Consider the following 17,737-nt stretch of genomic DNA (forward strand, 5'->3'; position numbering starts at 1 on the left):
TGAGAGCTGCAGGGATGTTAAGTGTTGGTCTGATCATAACCTGTAAGGAACACTTTCTAGATTGAGGATTGTCATCCCAGCTTTAATGTTTTTCTTGTTTTCCTTTTGTCCATGGGAGCACTAAGTTACTTGCAGGAGCACTTTTGGGGTTTCTGGTTTGAGCAGGATCTAAAATTACCAAATAGTCTATTTAGGGCATTGAAAAAATTAGTTAGCCAGATACTTTAGTTATAAGGAGCTGAGTTACACTTGGGATCCTCTTACCTCAGCGTTCTACAAATAAGCAATCCTTACATTTCCAAATACCTTTCTTGGATAGTGTCTTCCCACTCTCCCACTCTCCTATCCTGTGTTATCTTGGTATCACTACACAGTGACACCAGTGCTGGCACCCTCTCTCCCAGAGAGAGGATGTGCTGATCTTGGCTGTCCCACACCAGTGGACTCCTCTGACCTCCACGTGGGGGAGATAAGGGCTGTCTTCCCTCCTCCTAATTTGGAGTCTTGGGAGGGGCAGAGCCACTCCCACACAGAAGTTGAGCATGAGGGATACCAGGGTCAGTGGCTGGCCCACAAGTAGGTACAAAGGTCAATACGGGAAGGGCCTGGTGGTAATTCAGGGCTGTTCTCAGCTGTAAGCCTCTGTTTGACTGTGACCTGCCCATTGGTTTCCCTGAGCACCTACCTAGTATGCTTTGGAAAGAAGTCCTCTGCTCACACAAGTTCAAGTGGGTCCTTGCCATTGCAGCTGAGAAGGTGACCTGGTGCCTACACATTAAAGTGTTCACCATAATTTGCTGACTTCCCCCTAGAGCAGTTTCCTGCATGACAAGAAGGAGGTCCTTGCTAGCAGGGAGAGAAATCAGGCTGCCCTCCTGCTTCCTGGGCACAGTGTCCAGATGGTGTTCTGAGAGCTCTGTCAGGACGCATTAGGGGCTGAGTGGGGCCTTCCCCTGTCCCATGGTTCCTTCCCAGGCATTGTGGGAGCTGCCACTGCTGGCTTGTCCACCTCCCTCTAACTCTCAGGGGTTCCTCTCAGTGTCCCTGCAGCTCCTACTTCCCCAACAGGCCTCAAGTGGAGGAAGAGACTCAACCTGAAGGCAGCACTTTGGAAATGTGTGCAATTTGAAGTTTGACTTCCAGGCATCCATACTAAAAAGTAGATATTCACAAAGGCATGAGTGCCCTTCAGCATAATCTGGGAATGGAAAATTGACAGAGCCCAGTATGTTTTTTTTTAATTTATTTATTTTAAAGAGTTACACAGAGAGAGGAGAAGCAGAGAAAGAGAGGTCTTCCATCCGATGGTTCACTCTCCAACTGGCTGCAATGGCTGGAGCTGCACTGATCCGAAGCCAGGATCCAGGAGCTTCTTCCTTGTCTCCCATGCAGGTGCAGGGGCCCAAGAATTTGGGCCATCTTCTATTGCTTTCCCAGGCCACAGCAGAGAGCTGGATTAGAAGTGGAGAACTGGGTCTCCAACGGGCACCCATAGAGGATGCCGGCGCTCAGGCAAGGGTGTTAACCCACTGCACCACAGTGCCAACCCTGACAGAGTCCAGGATTGCACAGCAGGGTCTGCTGAGTGAGTTGTGTGGCCGATGAAGGTGCACAAGGGACAGGAAACCAACTGTTTTCACCCCAAGCTGACAGGAGATGACAGAAGAACACATGGCCTGGGTGTGTCCCCATCCAGGTAAGACACACAGACCTGAATCTCAGCGTGAGGCTGGGAAGGAGGAGAACCTCACAGAGTGGGCAACACTTGCGGGTGAAGGGACCACATCATCATCCTTTATTTCATTTTGCAGTTAATCTGGACTGCTTGTTTTACTCTATTAAATAGTTATTAGTTCTCTCTTTGTCAGAAATGCTATAAAATTCAGACTAGCTAATCAACTTGAATTTCGTAATAGTCTCACTATCCACTCTGCCTGTCAAAAAAAAAAAAAAAAGAAGAAGAATTGGAAAAAAAAAGAATTAAAGAATTTCATAATAGGTGAATTGTGTGGATAGTTGCTAATAAAATGCATTCTTCTTTTTATAACCACAAAATGTGATTATTTTTGTATATACTGAGAGAACAATTCAAGGTTATAGAAAATATTTTGAAAGGTCCCACCAGCAGACTGGAGTGCTGAGTGCTCCCTGTTTTCTCTCCTCTGCCCCTGCCCCCTTCATCCTGCCTCTCAAATCAATATTTTAAAAATATAAACACTTGATTCCAGAAAGTTCTAAGTGTCCCTAGGATATGAACCATGATTCTGGACATGGCCTGAATGGAACACTTTCTGGTTTGAGGATGGTCCCCCAGCTTTTAATGTTTTCTGTTTTTCTTTTGGCTACAAAAGCACTTGCTTCTTATCTAGCTCTCATGTCATAGGAAAATATTTCCTATTCTAAGATTGTGAAAATATTTATTATTGATGATTTATTTTTAACATATAAACTTTGATTTCTCCAGGATATTCTTTTTAAATTGTTTTTGTTAAAACAAAAACATATGAGCCAGTGTTGTAGTGTTAACTGGTTAATCTGCTGCCTGCAAATCCAGCATCCCATATGGGTGCCAGTTTGAGTTCCGGCTGTTCCATGTCTGATGCAGCTCCTGCTAATGCACCTGAGAAAGCAGTAGAGGATGGCCCAAGAAGCTGGGACCCTGTGTCCACATGGGAAACCTGGAAAAAGCTCCTGGCTTTGGCCTGGCCCTTCCCTGGCCATCGCTGCCTTTTGGGAAAAGAGCCAGACGATGGAGGACATTCTCCCTCTCTTTCTCTCTCTCTCACTCTCTCACTCTATCTCTTTTTCTGCTTTTCAAATAAGAATAAGTAAGTCTTTAAAGAAAATAAAAGAATGTAACCAACAGGTTTTATATGCAGTGGCAAGAAACGACAAGCCATTTACTGTGTTAGTACATGGATACGTGACATCCATTGTAGTTACAGGCGTGAAGACAGTGAAGAGTTTGCCAGGGACTAGGGATGGATGGTTGAGGGCAATGACTTGGGGAGTACAGATGGATGAAAGGTTCCAGAGTGACACAGTGGTGATGGACACACAGCATTAATTAAAGTGGTTGCCATAGAATACCTTAAAAAGTTAAAATAGGAAATTTTATTGAAAGTGAATTTTATAGTATACAGAATAGTAATTTCTTACGCGGAGGTAAAGGAGAAAGATGAACATTACTACATATTGTGTAGTAAGGGAGGGGGCTGTGAGCGCTGGCCCAGGGACAGGTGCCAGCTGTGGAGCTACAAAGAGCTCAAGCTCTTGGGACTCAGCAACAGGCATTTCCTGCCCAGAAGGTTGCAGTAGATCAGAGTCTGCGGTGGGGTCTAGATCTGAATCTGTGACATTCACTGGCTCTGCAGTGGGAGCTGCTGCCAGAGTGGGGTCTGGTGTGAGCTCCCTGGAGGTTTCCAGAGCTGGTGTGTGAGCCTCTTCTGCCTGTGGAACTCCATCTGGCAACAGAGATGGAGGTGGCACAAGATCTTGTTGTGGAATTGGAGCTTCCGCTGGTCCTGGAATCACAGGAGGAGAACATATCAGCAGCAGGCCTGACTTTTCCTGGCCTTCCAGAGACAAAACCTTGTCTCCGACTCTCAGGGAAGCCTTTGACCCAAATTCTGCTTCCTGAATGACTTTCAGGAAGTTGATCCCTTGTTGCTCCTAGACCCGCCCCTGGTTCTGGAAGCTTTTCTGAGTGTGACCCAAACTCTTCACCTCCCCGTGCACTCACATGCACTCATCCCCATCCTGCTCACCCTCTAGTTCTGCCTCAGTGGGCTCCGGGTGCTGCAATCGTCCCAGGAGGAGTTGCACACGGTGCCCCAGCTCTGAGTCACGCAGGAGGAGCTGTGCGTAGTCCAGCAGCACGTGCAGACTGGTGTACTGCGGGGGATGATTGAAATCTTCCGGGTATTGCTCCAGCCAGGTGGCCAGGATGGACGAGATAGCACTGGGGAAGGCAGATGGGCAGTCCAGTGAGAGGCCTGGCCCTTCAGGCTGCACCATTTTCCCAATATACAGGCAACCTCCAGTGCCTCCCATAGCTCTGACCCAGCTCATGCCACTGGTAAACAGCCAGGATAGAGCCCTGGTGCCTGAAGGGGGACTGACAAATGACCCTATGAGAGGGGGCCTTTGACCTTGGTGTCACCACATTTCCCTTTACAGTGAAACGTGATGCATGCTGTTGTCTGTGTCTTGTCCTCCCTAGAATGCCAGCTCCACAAATGCAGACTCAGAGGTTATCTGCTTGGTTCACTCACTCTCTGGCACTCAGTAGGTGCTACCTAAGTAACTGAAGCAGGAGGAAGCAAGGAGGGCAACCTCTGTCCCAGGCTCCTGAGGCCTGTGCTACTATCCTCAAATGTTAGTGCTGACAGCACAGTAAATGGGTCTGCTCTTCCCAGTGCTGCTCATCTCCTGAGGTGCCTGAGCCCTGGGCACTGGCTGCAACCTCTGAGCACCCATCATGCCTCACTGTGGAGCTGCAGCCATATTTGTGAGCAGGATGCCCCCACTCCAACTCTGGGTCCCAAGATGGACTGATGGTGAAAGCAGGTTTGCATGAGAGGTGGTGGTGCTGAATTCCCTCAGGGCTTTCTTTATCTTCTCCTCCCGCTACCCCTCCATGTCCCACAGTGCCTGTGGCCCAGTCCCAGCTCTCTGAATGCTTAATTCCTACAGGGCACTGCCTAGACCTCAGCTCTGTAAGAGCATCACAGCATGTTTAGACTGAAGGCACCTACCAGCTGCATGCAACCCACAGACACCATGCTTCCAGCCCAATGTCATCAAAAACTGGGTCCCTCCACCTCCACCACACCCACTCACTGTTTGACTGCGTCCTGGAGTACACCTTCATCAGTAGGAGGGAACCATGGGAACCTAGAGGAGGCAAGGAGGGTATCACATCTGCCCCATGGTGGGCAGCCCCTGTCCAGTGAGCGTTTCTGGGTCCACCAAGAAGGGAAGTCCAGCAGGGACGGGGGCCTGTCCTGTGCTGTGCATCAAGGGCACTGCCTAGAAAAGTCCTGCTGATCGTGTGACTTCATGGCCACCCTAGCAGGAGTAAACTCCAACCAGCTTGTTCCAAAGGAAGCTGAATAGGTCTGCAGTCCTCCTGCCCTCATCACACATCCTTGGTCTGGTTCAACCCAAAAACACCTGGATGGAATCTGGACCCTGTTCAGCAAATACAGAAACAGCTTAACATTGCATGGGCATTTGGCACAGTGTTATGTCACGTGAAATGCCCCCTTCCCATATCCAAGCTGCTGGGTTGGAGTCTTCATTCCAATTTTAATCCAGGGCCCTGTGAATGTGCACCATGGGGACAGGTTATGACTCAGTCCTGGGGTCCCTATCACCCATGTAGGACGTCTGTATTGAATTCTTGGTTTTTGAATATAGTCTCTCCTAGCTCATCTCTTCAGGGAAATTCTGTAGTGGAACAGCAGGTGGAAGAATTTTTACTCCCTGTCCCTCTCTCAAAGGAATAAGTGAAAAAAATGCATTCAACCGTTCAACTCAATTTCAGAGAATCATAAAGGGCTAAAGCAAGAACTTCCTTTCAAGGAGGGGAAAATAATGGGAAGAAGGTGGGGTGACCTTGCCAAGACTCACAGCTAGGGGTGGCCTGGAGATTTGGGAGACTGACCTTCCTAACAGTGCGTTCAGCACCTGCCCGGTGGTGGCAAAAGCTCTGTAGCTTCTCAGGAAGGCAGGAACATACAAGGGCTCAAAGCCCAGGAAGGCAGGCACCAGCCGGTCCACCAGCTTCTGCAGCGTGTCCCCCTGGGCCCTCCACCCAACAAGGGCATCATACTTGATCAGTTTAGATGGCTTTTTCACCTAGGTTAGGAGAAAGGAGGGACACACAGTCAGTGCAATCTCCAGGAGCCACCAGAAGTGCAGGAGCTGGAGTTCAGACCAATGCCAAAGCCATCATTGATTCTTGTCCTGCATCGCACTGATGGCACTATGCTGACCCCATCCCAAACCATCTAAAAGCCCTGAGAAGCAGGCACGTGGGGTGGCATCGGGGCCAGGATGTGGAACTCCCTCTGCATTCCTACTCACCCTGGGCCAACAGCGGCCTCTGTTGGCCTCCTGTTTCTCCATGCAGGAGATGGAGTACAGGACCTTGTTCAGCAACTTCTGACCTCTGTTGTGCTTGGAGCTCTGGAAAGACAGTGCCCGGCAGGTGCAGAGCAAGCATCAGGGCCCTGCCTGGTCCCTTTCCCTCTGTTTCTGCCCCTCGGGACCTCCTCTTCTCCTGACCACATGGACCATTCCATTTATTAAACCCCCTAGAGGATGGGGCCTGCTGGCATGCAGGATGTGAAATCATATCTGGGCAGTTGTGAGTGCCCGGATAATTCCTTTCCACCCTGCCAGCCATCACCTGAGGTGTGAAGGTGACAGGACCACCAGGTTAAGGCCTCCCAGCCTGATCACCACCTGCCCATGATAGGCCCTCCCCTCACATACTATTCCCCCTCCCCAATAAAGGTGTTTGGGGCAGCCCAGGTGCTTTCACCATGAAGTCCTGGCCTGAACAGCACTGTCCTGGGTGGTCCTGAGTTACCTGTGGTTGCCATGTGCTACATGGCTGGGGGTGATGGGGGTGAGGGGAGAACCAATGTCGAAATTGCTGCCACAACCCCTCATCACGCGGGTTTCTCGGGCCATGGCCTCTAGAAGTGGGAACACAGCAAGAGAACATCTTGTTCTGTCAAGCGTCTCTCACCAAATGAGCTGCGCAGGGGCATCTCTCTAGAATGTTCATGCCTGGTTACCGGGGTTACAGGATCTGTTGTGGCCTGTCACTAAGTGGCGAGGTTACGGTTGGGGCTTCCTTATCTCACCCCTCTTCTCTCATCCAAAGTCCTCAAATCACCCTGCGAGTGAATGTATTCCCACCCTTCTGTCCCATGCTGTCTCTGTTTCTCTACACAATGACACCAATGAACCCTCCCTGCAGGGCCTATGGTCTTCCTGGCTGCTACCACAGTGACAGACACATGGAACCTTATTTCCAATTCCTGACTTTGACCAGGGTGGTACCCTGAATCAGTTACTGTGCCTCTTGGGACATCATTCTAGATCTACTCTAGGGGTGTCATCAGGTATACAAGGGACAATACTGAGTGAGCCTATGGCTGGTGTCCTATATATCTAATGCAAAATTAGAGCTAAATACAGAAGAGGGTGTCAGGTCACATGGGATACAGGGTCTTTGACTCATTCGTGGGATGTGCACATGGTTCACCAATCCACTTTTTGTCTGATAACTTCAAAGTAGCCTGGACAACTGAAAAGCAGACCTGATTCCTGTTACGTGAGCTTGGCATTATCCACCTTCCTTCCTTTGCATCATTTCTCTGTCTGTGTCATTAGTGGCTAGATTTGATCAAATCAGATATTGTCCTCCCGGACCTTCCAGTGTCTTGTCTTCTTCTTTAAGCCTTGACATTAGTACCCGTCATCAACTTGTGTGTGGAACAGAAATATGCTTGTAATGATTTGTTTGTTTGCACAGCAGAGAGAGAAGGGGAGCTAGAGATCTTGTATCCACTGGTTTACTCCACAAAGGGCTGCAACAGCCAGCTCTGGGCCAGGCTGAAGGCAGGAGCCAGGGCCCTCATCTGGGACTCCCATGTGGTTGGCAGGGATCCAAGCACTTGGACCATCTTCTGCTGCCTTCCTAGGCACACAAGCAGGAAGCTGAATCAGAGGCGGACTAATCAGGACTCAAACTAGGTTTCTATGTGGGATGCTCACTGTGAAATTGATGGCTCAATCCAGGCCACCAAAACTCTGGTACTGTGGGCAGACTTCTAGCAGCTCCCAGCTCCCCTCACCTCCTGGGAAAACTGCTGTCAGCATTGTGCAGAGTGGGCTCCTCTTCTCGTCTGCCCCAGCATAACTGTCCCTAAGTGCAGGCCTTTCAGATGCCCCCATGAAATGGCTCAGCACTCTTGCAGAGCCCTCACTGAGTACGTTACAGCACTTGCTCTTTGATTCCTGCTATTTTTATTTTCAAGGTTTTGGTCTCCCTCTCCTTGCAGACTATGAGCTTCTGGAGGGCAGGAGCCAGGATGGTCTTTCTCAGTTGGACCCCAGGACTGACTTTGCTGGAAACAAGGTGAGTGCTCAGGGCTCACCACAGCTGAAGCAGGAATGTTGGAAATGTTTGGGGCACAGGCAGGGCCTCCCCTTGGAGGACCTGGGTGGAGCTGGGCTGGTGAATGTGGACCAACGTGCACACAGGGTCTATCTTTGCCCTGGAAAGCAGGTACCTGCTCCACAGTGTGGAGTCTTGGTCCTGGGCACCAAGATTCCTCCAGGTGCATCCCATGAAGCCCCTCTCTGCTACAGACAGGAAGTTCATGAACAGTAGTTAGCCACATGGACTGGGGCTATGCAATACTCCCCCAGGGAGAAACTGAGGTGCTGTGACAATTGCAGGTGGACCCAGAAGAGAGCAAGGTAACATGCTGGTGCCTCAGATTCATACAAGTCACCCACGCCCTTTTGTCTGCCGACAGAATTCTGTGTCAGAGAAAGGAGGTGTCTGGTCTGAGGTCTCAGGCTGATTCAAGGTAATGTGGTGCTTTTGTTGGGATTTACTTTGCCTATATGTTGCACAGCCTCAGGATCAGAGAATCAGTCTGACTGTCAAGCAATTCATGAGACTGATAGGTTGTCATTCTCTTGTCTCTTGAAGGTCAAGGTGACCAAGCCCCAGCTCAGTAGATGTGAATAGAAGGACTGTATGGGATTTGCAAAGGGAGTGCAAATGGAGCCTACACAGCTGTGCAAACCCCTTGTCCTTCCTTCTGTCCTCATGCCCATCCTCTGAAATGTAGCCATCCTGAGCCCTCCTCCACAACTCTCTGTAGGAGAAAGAGCACCCCAGCTCCATCCTGTGCCACAGGGATTGTGGGTACATATAGAGCTGTTCCCAGACTCTGAACTCCAAGCTGAAGAGGAGGGATGAGTTTCTGTGGGGATGCCTGGATGCTGAGTTACCTACCACAGCCTCTGGTTTTGGTGTTTGTGTCTTTCTGGAGAAGGGAGGGAGTCTAAGCAGGACACCTCAGTGGGAACGGAGCTCTCCATTCCCAGGCAGAATGACAGGAGACACTGTATTCTCTCCCTTGCCTGTATCCTGTCAGGGTCTCATAGGATATCCTCATCTGTACCCTCCACAGCCTGGTGCAGGTGCAGGGTTGTACACCAGGAACATACAGCTGTGCCTCCCTTGGGTCCAGACGGGATCTCTGGAATGAGGCAGAGTGTTTGGCTCCACAATTTTTCCACCATGGACACTTTGAACCCATGTTGGAATTTATGATTAAAATAAATTGACACCAATAAGCTGGCAGGGGTGACAACAGAACATGGTACAACTTATCACTAAAAGAAGTTGTTAGGAGGAAAAGAATTTTGATAAATACTGTCTGAGCCAGCAGAATAGAAAATACAAACATAATGATTTCTTTAGAATATATTCAAAGAACCTGCAGGCATGAAATTAGTATATGGTGTAGAATTCGCATTCCTCATAAAAGACTCAAATGATCTTTATGAAACATTTTCATCAAAAGGAAAATAAATGTGTACAAAGTTTCACAATTTGTTTTACTTAGCCATATTTTAAGAAAAACTATTTAAGTGTGTAAGAACCTTATTACAGGTCAGTGCCGTGCCTCAATTGGCTAATCCTCTGCCTGTGGTGCTGGCACCCCAGGTTCTAGTCCCAATTGGGGTGCCAGATTCCTTCCTGGTTGCTCCTCTTCTAGTCCAGCTCTCTGCTGTGGCCCGGGAAGGCAGTGGAGCATGGCCCAAGTGCTTGGGACCTGCACCTACAAGGGAGAACAAGAGTAAGTATCTGGTTCATGGCTTCGGATCAGGGCAGCGCGCTGGCTGTGGCGGCCATTTGGGGAGTGAAGCAACAGAAGGAAGACCTTTCTCTCTGTCTCTCTCTCACTGTCTAACTCTGCCTGTCAAAAAAAAATAACCTTGTTACAGTTTGCTGCAAAAAAATTTCTCTCACTTTCTAAAAATATCAATAGAATTCTGTTTCACTGATTATTTTTTTCCTTTTTTTAAACTTTTACTTAATTAGTATAAATTTCCAAAGTATAGCTTATGGATTACAGTGGCTTTTTCCTCCCCATAACTTCCCTCCCACCCACAACCCTCCCATCTCCCGCTCCCTCTCCCGTTCCATTCGCATCAAGATTCATTTTCAATTATCTTTATATACAGAAGATCAATTGAGTATATATTAAGTAAAGATTGTTTCTGTGTGGGTGCAAACTGTTGAAAAGTACTGTTTGATTACTAGTTATAGCATTAATTCACATTGTACAAACATTAAGGACAGAGATCCTAAATGAGAAGTACACAGTTACTGCTGTTGTTAACTTAACAAATTGACACTCTTGTCTATGGTGTCAGAATCTCCCTAGGCTCTTGTCATGAGTTGCCAAGGCTATGGAAGCCTTTTGAGTTCGCCGACTCTGATCTTATTTAAACAAGGTCACAGTCAAAGTGGAAGTTCTCTCCTCCCTTCAGAGAAAGGTACCTCCTTCTTTGATGACCCATTTTTTCCACTGGGATCTCACTCGCGGAGATCTTTCATTTAGTTTTTTTTTTTTTTCCAGAGTGTCTTGGCTTTCCATGCCTAAAATACTCTCATGGGCTCTTCAGCCAGATCCAAATGCCTTAAGGGCAGATTCTGAGGCCAGAGTGCTGTTTGGGACATCTGCCATTCTATGAGTCTGCTGTGTATCCCACTTCCCATGTTGGATCGTTCTCTCCTTTTTAATTATATCAGTTAGTATTAGCACACACTAGTCTTGTTTATATTATCCCTTTTACTCTTAGTCCTAGCAATATGATAAATTGTGAACTGAAATTGATCATTTAGACTAGTGAGATGGCATTGGTACGTGCCACCTTGATGGGATTGAATTGGAATCCCCTGGCATGTTTCTAACTCTACCATTTGGGGCAAGTCAGATAAATTGTACGTCTCCTCTCTCCCTAATTTCTACTCATATGTATTTTTTTTTTTTGACACACAGAATGGAGAGTGAGAGAGAGCAACAGAGAGAAAGGAAGGTCTTCTTTTTTTCCATTGGTTCACCCCTCAATGGCCACTGTGGCCAGTGCACCGCGCTGATCCTTAGCCAGGAGACAGGTGCTTCTCCTGGTCTCCCATGAGGGTGCAGGGCCCAAGGACTTGGGCCATCCTCCACTGCACTCCTGGGCTAAAGCAGAGAGCTGGACAGGAAGGGGAGTGACGGGGACAGAATCTGGCGCCCCGACCAGGACTAGAACCCGGTGTGCCAGCACTGCAGACTGAGGATTAGCCTGTTGAGCCATGGCACTGTCCCCCACTCTTATATTTAACAGGGATCACTTTACAGTTAAATTTAAACACCTAAGAATAATTCTGTATTAATGAAAGAGTTCAACCAATAGTATTAAGTAGATCAAAAAAATTAATGGATAAAGTATTAAGTTGTTCATCAACATTCAGGATGTTTCTAATAGTGTCCATTTCACTTCAACAGGTTTCCTTTTTGGTGCTTCGTTAGTTGTCACCAATCAGGGAGAACATATGGTATTTGTCCCTTTGGGACCGACGTATTTCACTCATCATGAAGTTTTCCAGATTCCTCCATTTTGTTGTAAATGACCGGATTTCATTGTTTTTGACTGCTGTATAGTATTCTATAGAGTACATGTCCCATAACTTCTTTATCCAGTCTACTGTTGATGGGCATTTAGGTTGGTTCCAGGTCTTAGCTATTGTGATTTGAGCTGCAATAAACATTAAGGTGCAGACTGCTTTTTGTTTCCCAATTGAATTTCCTTTGGGTAAATTCCAAGGAGTGAGATGGCTGGGTTGTATGCTAGGGTTATCTTCAGGTTTCTGAGGAATCTCCAAACTGACTTCCATAGTGGCTTGACCAGTTTGCATTCCCACCAACAGTGAGTTAGTATCCCTTTTTGCCCACATCCTCGCCAGCATCTGTTGTTGGTAGATTTCTGTATGTGAGCCATGCTAACCGGGGTGAGGTGAAACCTCATTGTGGTTTTGATTTGCATTTCCCTGATTGCTAGTGATCCTGAACATATTTTCACATGTCTGTTGGCCATTTGGATTTCCTCTTTTGAAAAATGTATATTGAAGTCCTTGGCCCATCTCTTAAGTGGGTTGCTTGTTTTGTTGTTGTGGAGTTTCTTGATCTCTTTGTAGATTCTGGTTATCAACCCTTTATCTGTTGCATAGTTTGCAAATATTTTTCCCATTCTGTCAATTGCCTCTTCACTTTCCTGACTGTTTCTTTTGAAGTACAGAAACTTCTCAATTTGATGCAATCCCAATTGTTAATTTTGGCTTTGACTGCCTGTGCCTCCGGGGTCTTTTCCAAGAAATCTTTTCCTATGCCTATATCCTGAAGGGTTTCTTCAATGTTCTCTAGTAACTTGATGGTGTCAGGTCATAGATTTAGATGTTTAATCCATGTTGAGTGGATTTTTGTGTAAGGTGTAAGGTAGGGGTTTTTGCTTCATGCTTCTGCACGTGGAAATCCAGTTTTCCCAGCACCATTTATTGAATAGACTGTCATTGCTCCAGGAATTGGTTTTAGATCCTTGATCAAATATAAGTTGGCTGTAGATGTTTGGATTTATTTCTGGTATTTCTCTTCTGTTCCATTGGTCTCTCCATCTGTTTCTGTACCAGTACCATGCTGTTTTGATTACAAGTGCCCTGTAGTATGTCCTGAAATCTGGTATTGTGATGCTTCCAGCTTTGTTTTTGTTGTACAAGATTGCTTTAGCTATTCGAGGTCTCCTGTGTCTCCATATGAATTTCAGCATCATTTTTTCCAGATCTGAAAAGAATGTCTTTGGCATTTTGATTGGTATCTCACTGAATCTATCAATTGCTTTTGGGAGAATGGACATTTTGATGATGTTGATTCTTCCAATCCATGAGCATGGAAGATTTTTTCATTTTTTCGTATCCTCTTCTATTTCTTTCTTAAGATTTTGTAATTCTCATCATAGAGATCTTTAACGTCCTTGGTTAAGTTTTTTCCAAGGTATTTGATTGTTTTTCTGGCTACAGAGAATGCGACTAATCTTAGAAGTTCTTTCTTAGCTGTGATATTGCCTGTGTATACAAAGGCTGTTGATTTTTGTGTATTGATTTTATATCCTGCTACTTTGCCAAACTTTTCTATGAGTTCCAATAGTCTCTTAGTAGAATTCTTTGGATCCCCTAAATAAAGAATCACATCATCTGCAAAGAGGGATAGTTTGACTTCTTCCTTCCCAATGTGTATCCCTTTAATTTCTTTGTCTTGCCTTGTGGCTCTGGCTAAAACTTGCAGCACTATATTGAATAGCAATGGTGAGAGTGGGCATTCTTGTCTGGTACCAGATCTCAGTGAAAATGGTTCCAACTTTTCCCCATTCAACAGGATGCTGGCCATGGGTTTCTCATAAATTGCTTTGATTGTATTGAGGAATATTCCTTCTATACCCAATTTGCTTAGAGTGTTGTTCATCATGAAAGGGTGTTGTATTTTATCAAATGCTTTCTCTGCGTCTTTTGAGATAATCATGCGGTTTTTCTTCTGCAGTCTGTTATGTGGTGTATCACATTAATTGATTTGCTAAGGTTGAACCATCCCTGCATACCAGGGATAAATCCCACTTGGTCTGGGTGGATGAGCTTTCTGATGTGTTCTTGCATTCTATTGGCCACAATTTTATTGAGGATTTTTGCATCTATGTTCATCAGGAAATTGGTCTGTAATTTTCTTTCAATGTTGCATCTTTTTCTGGCTTAGGGATTAAGGTGATGCTGGCTTCATAGGTAGAATTTGGGAGGATTCCCTCTTTTTTGATTGTTCTGAATAGTTTGAGAAGAATTGGAGTTAGTTCTTCTTTAAATGTCTGGTAGAATTCAGCAGTGAATCCATCTGGTCCTGGGCTTTTCTTTGTTGGGAGGGCCTTTATTACTAATTCAATTTCTGCCTCAGTTATGGATCTGTTTAGGTTTTCTATGTCTTCCTGGTTCAATTTAGGTAGGTTGTATGTGTCCAGGAATCTATCCATTTCTGATAGATTTCCCTGTTTGCTGGCATACAACTCTTTGTAGTAATTTCAGATGATTCTTTTTATTTCTGTGATGTCTGTTGTTACATTTCCTTTTTCATCTCTGATTTTATTGATTTTTTAGTCTTTTTCTTCTTTTTTTAGTTAGTTGGGCCAATTGTGTGTCAATTTTATTTTTTCAAAAATGCAGCTCTTCATTTGGCTGATATTTTGTAATTTTTTTTATTCAATCCTGTTGATTTCTTACCTGATTTTAATTATTTTTCTTCTCCTACTCGATTTGGGTCAGGGTTGCTGCAGTTTTTCTAGATCCTTCAGATGCACTGAAAGCTCATCTATTTGGTGCCTTTCCAATTTCTTGATATAGGCCCCTATTGCTATAAACTTTCCTATTAACACTGCTTTTGCTGTATCCCATAAGTTTTGATATGTTGTGTTGTTATCCTCATTTGCTTCCAGAAATTTTTTGGTTTCTCTTTTGATTTCTTCTATGACCCATTGTTCATTCAGGAGCATATTGTTCAGTCTCCATGTGATTGCATACTCTCTAGGGATTCCTGAGTTGCTAATTTCCAGCTTCATTCCATTGTGGTCTGAGAAGGTGCATGGTATGATTCTAATTCTTTTGAATTTGCTGAGACTTGCTTTATGGCCTAGTATGTGGTCAATCCTAGAGAAGGTTCCATGTACTGCTGAGAAGAATGTAAAATCTTTAGCTGTAGGATTGAAAGTTCTGTAGATATCTGTTAGATCCATTTGGGCTATAGTGTCGATTAAATCTGCTGTTTCTTTGTTGATCTTCTGTCTGGTTGATCTGCCTATTTCTGAGAGTGGAGTATTGAAGTCTCCCAGTACTACTGTATTGGAGTCTAAGTCTCCCTTTAAGTCCCTTAACAAATCTTTTAAATAACCCGGTGTCCTGTAATTAGATGCATATACATTTATAATAGTTACATCTTCCTGTTGAATTGATCCCTTAATCATTATATAGTGCCCCTCTTTGTCTCTCTTCACAGTTTTTGTGTTAAAGTTTATTTTGTCTGATATTAATATGGTTATGCCAGCTTTTTTTTGGTTTCTGTTGGCATGAAATATCTTTTTCCAACCTTTCACTTTCAGTTTGCATGCATCTTTGTTGGAAAGATGTGTTTCTTGTGAGCAGCAAATAGATGGGTTTTATTCCTTAATCCATTCAGCCAGTCTGTGTCTTTTAACTGGAGAGTTGAGGCCATTAACATTCAATGTGACTATTGATAAGTAGTAACTTTGCCCTGACGTTTTCCCAAAGATATTTTCTAATATATGCTTTGAACTTCCTGTGATCTTTTACTGGGAGGTTTTCTTCCTTTACCGTCTTTCATATTGATGGCCATGTTTCTGTGTTTCTGTGTGTAACACATCTTTAAGCATCTTTTGCAGGACTGGATGAGTGGTGACAAATTCTTTCAATTTCTGTTTGCTATGAAATGTCTTTATTTCACCTTGATTCACAAATGAGAGCTTTGCAGGATATAATATTCTGGGCTGGCAGTTTTTCTCTCTTAGTATCTGGGCTATATCTCGCCATTCCCTCCTAGCTTGTAGGGTTTCTGATGAGAAGCCTGCTGTAAGTCTAATTGGAGATCCTTTGAGAGTAATCTGACGTTTCTCTCTTGCACATTTTAGGATCTTTTCTTTATGTTTCACTGTGGTGAGTTTGATTACAATGTGTCGTGATGAGGATCTCTTTTGGTCATGTTTATTAAGGGTTCTATGAGCTTCTTGTACTTGGATGTCTCTGTCCTTCTCCAAACCTGGGAAGTTTTCTGCTAGTATCTCACTAAAAAGGCGTTCTAATCCTTTCTCTCTTTCTATGCCTTCAGAAACCCTTAGAACCTGAATTTTGGTTTTTTTAATAGAAATCTTAAAAATATTGTCGCAAATCTACAGGATACTAATTTCCTCTTCTTTTCTTTGGTTTGACTGTATGTATCCTGTGCTCTGTCTTCTAAGCCCGATATTCTTTCTTCTGCTTCACTGATTCTGTTTTTAATTGTAATCCTGGCACAGGATAGAAGTCCAGTTCAAATTTCACATGCTGCATTCAGGTCTGGTCTGCAGTCTGGCTTTCTGGTTTGACGTCACTTTCATTGGCTCCATAATGACTGTGTGGTTGTCTATGACCCCAATAGAGCCCTTTACACACTGGTACCATGCCTGGTGCCTGTTCCAGTTGCCATTGTTTGCCAAGGCTGGGGACAGCCTCTCAGGGACCTGTCTCCTGATTGCCCAAAAAAGACAGAGCTGTGACATCTATATTGTGGCCCAGGTGGACCAGACAGGCTCCAAATCCAGTAACCTCCTGGACCTAAAAACCCTTTCTTCAGTTACACTGGCATGACGCCCTCCCCCCCGCCCAGTTCCCACTACAGGTCACCCTCTAAGAACATGTGGAATAGCACCTTAAACCTCAGCAATGGGATGGCCGTGGTGGGGATGCCAACCGCCCTGGCCCAGGGTCTCACCCTTTCTTTTCCTGAGCACTAGCAGTTCATTGTCACTCCCATCACTCCAACTGTCTCCCTCAATGCCACCTGCCGCTTGGATCTTCCCTTCCCCACTGTCCCCTGAATAGCCCATTAGCTTCTTCTCCTCCCGGGCTCACCTTTTCCCTCTGTTGCTCCTGGCTTGCTGTTTCCAATCCTTGTACCAACTGTCAAGGAACAGTTTTATGCATGCGTGTGTGTGTATGTGTGTGTGCAAATTATTGAACTCTTTACTTGGTACAGAGTTGGTCTTCTGCATATAAAGTTAATTGAAAATGGGTCTTAGTGGAGAATGGGACTGGGAATAGATAAGGGAGGAAGAAGAGGGGTGGGAGTGTGAGCGGGTGTGCGAGTATAATAGGAAGAATCACTATATTCCTAACAATATATTGCTGAAGTGCATTAACTTATAATCCATAAATTAAAGGTTTTTGAGGGGGGAAAAAGACATATTACAGGGCATATATATTCAAAGCATCCTAGTATGTGTATAAAAATAGAGATGCAGACCAGTAGAATAGAAACCTCAAGAATTAACCCTTGGATCTACAAACAATCTTTGACAAATGAAGTGAAATCATTCATTGATGAAAGGACAGTCTTCAACAAATGGTGAGTTTTTTTTTGGGGGGGGGGATTGAATTTCCAGGGCTGGCATTGTGCTGTAGTGGGTAAAGCTGCCACCTGTGGGACCACCATCCCATATGGGCACCAGTTTGTGTCCCAGCTGCTCTGCTTCTGATCCATCTCCTGCTGATGGCCTGGGAATGGCTATGGAGGATGAGCCAGGTGCTTGGGTCCCTGACACCCATGGGGGAGACCCCAGGGGAGGCTCCTGGCTCCTGACTTAGGTCTGGCCCAGTCCCAACTAATGCGACCATCTGAGAGGTGTGCCTGTGAATGCAGAATCTATCTTTCACCCATTTCTTTTTGACTCTGACTTTCAAATATATAAATCAAGCTGGGAAAAATATCAGATTCCCCCATGCAGGTGTTAGAAACAAGACTCCTACCTGATATCCTATACAAAAAGCAACTCAAAATGGGTCAAG

General features: G+C 45.3%; 2 protein-coding genes across 3 annotated transcripts in view; both read right to left on the reverse strand.

Annotated features, from left to right (window-relative positions):
- CHRM3 (cholinergic receptor muscarinic 3) overlaps positions 1-17,737 on the reverse strand; it is a 613,309-nt gene that overhangs the window by 44,252 nt on the left and 551,320 nt on the right. The gene's annotated exons all lie outside the window — the stretch shown is intronic.
- LOC103350917 (ral guanine nucleotide dissociation stimulator) lies at positions 3,115-8,009 on the reverse strand. Of its 2 annotated transcripts, XM_070055567.1 has the most exons (7): positions 7,875-8,009; positions 6,599-6,707; positions 6,091-6,192; positions 5,669-5,862; positions 4,843-4,896; positions 3,768-3,961; positions 3,115-3,524 (listed from the first exon to the last, which is right to left on the reverse strand). In XM_070055567.1, the coding sequence occupies exons 3-7, from the start codon at positions 6,130-6,132 to the stop codon at positions 3,115-3,117; spliced, it is 894 nt and encodes a 297-aa protein (XP_069911668.1). In that variant the 5' UTR covers positions 6,133-6,192; positions 6,599-6,707; positions 7,875-8,009. The 2 variants fall into 2 exon arrangements, with proteins under 2 accessions (XP_069911668.1, XP_008266432.2); XM_008268210.4 differs by lacking the exon at positions 7,875-8,009 and having other exon boundaries at positions 6,599-6,736.

Source organism: Oryctolagus cuniculus, chromosome 13, assembly GCF_964237555.1.
Source record: "Oryctolagus cuniculus chromosome 13, mOryCun1.1, whole genome shotgun sequence".
NCBI lineage: Eukaryota > Metazoa > Chordata > Mammalia > Lagomorpha > Leporidae > Oryctolagus > Oryctolagus cuniculus.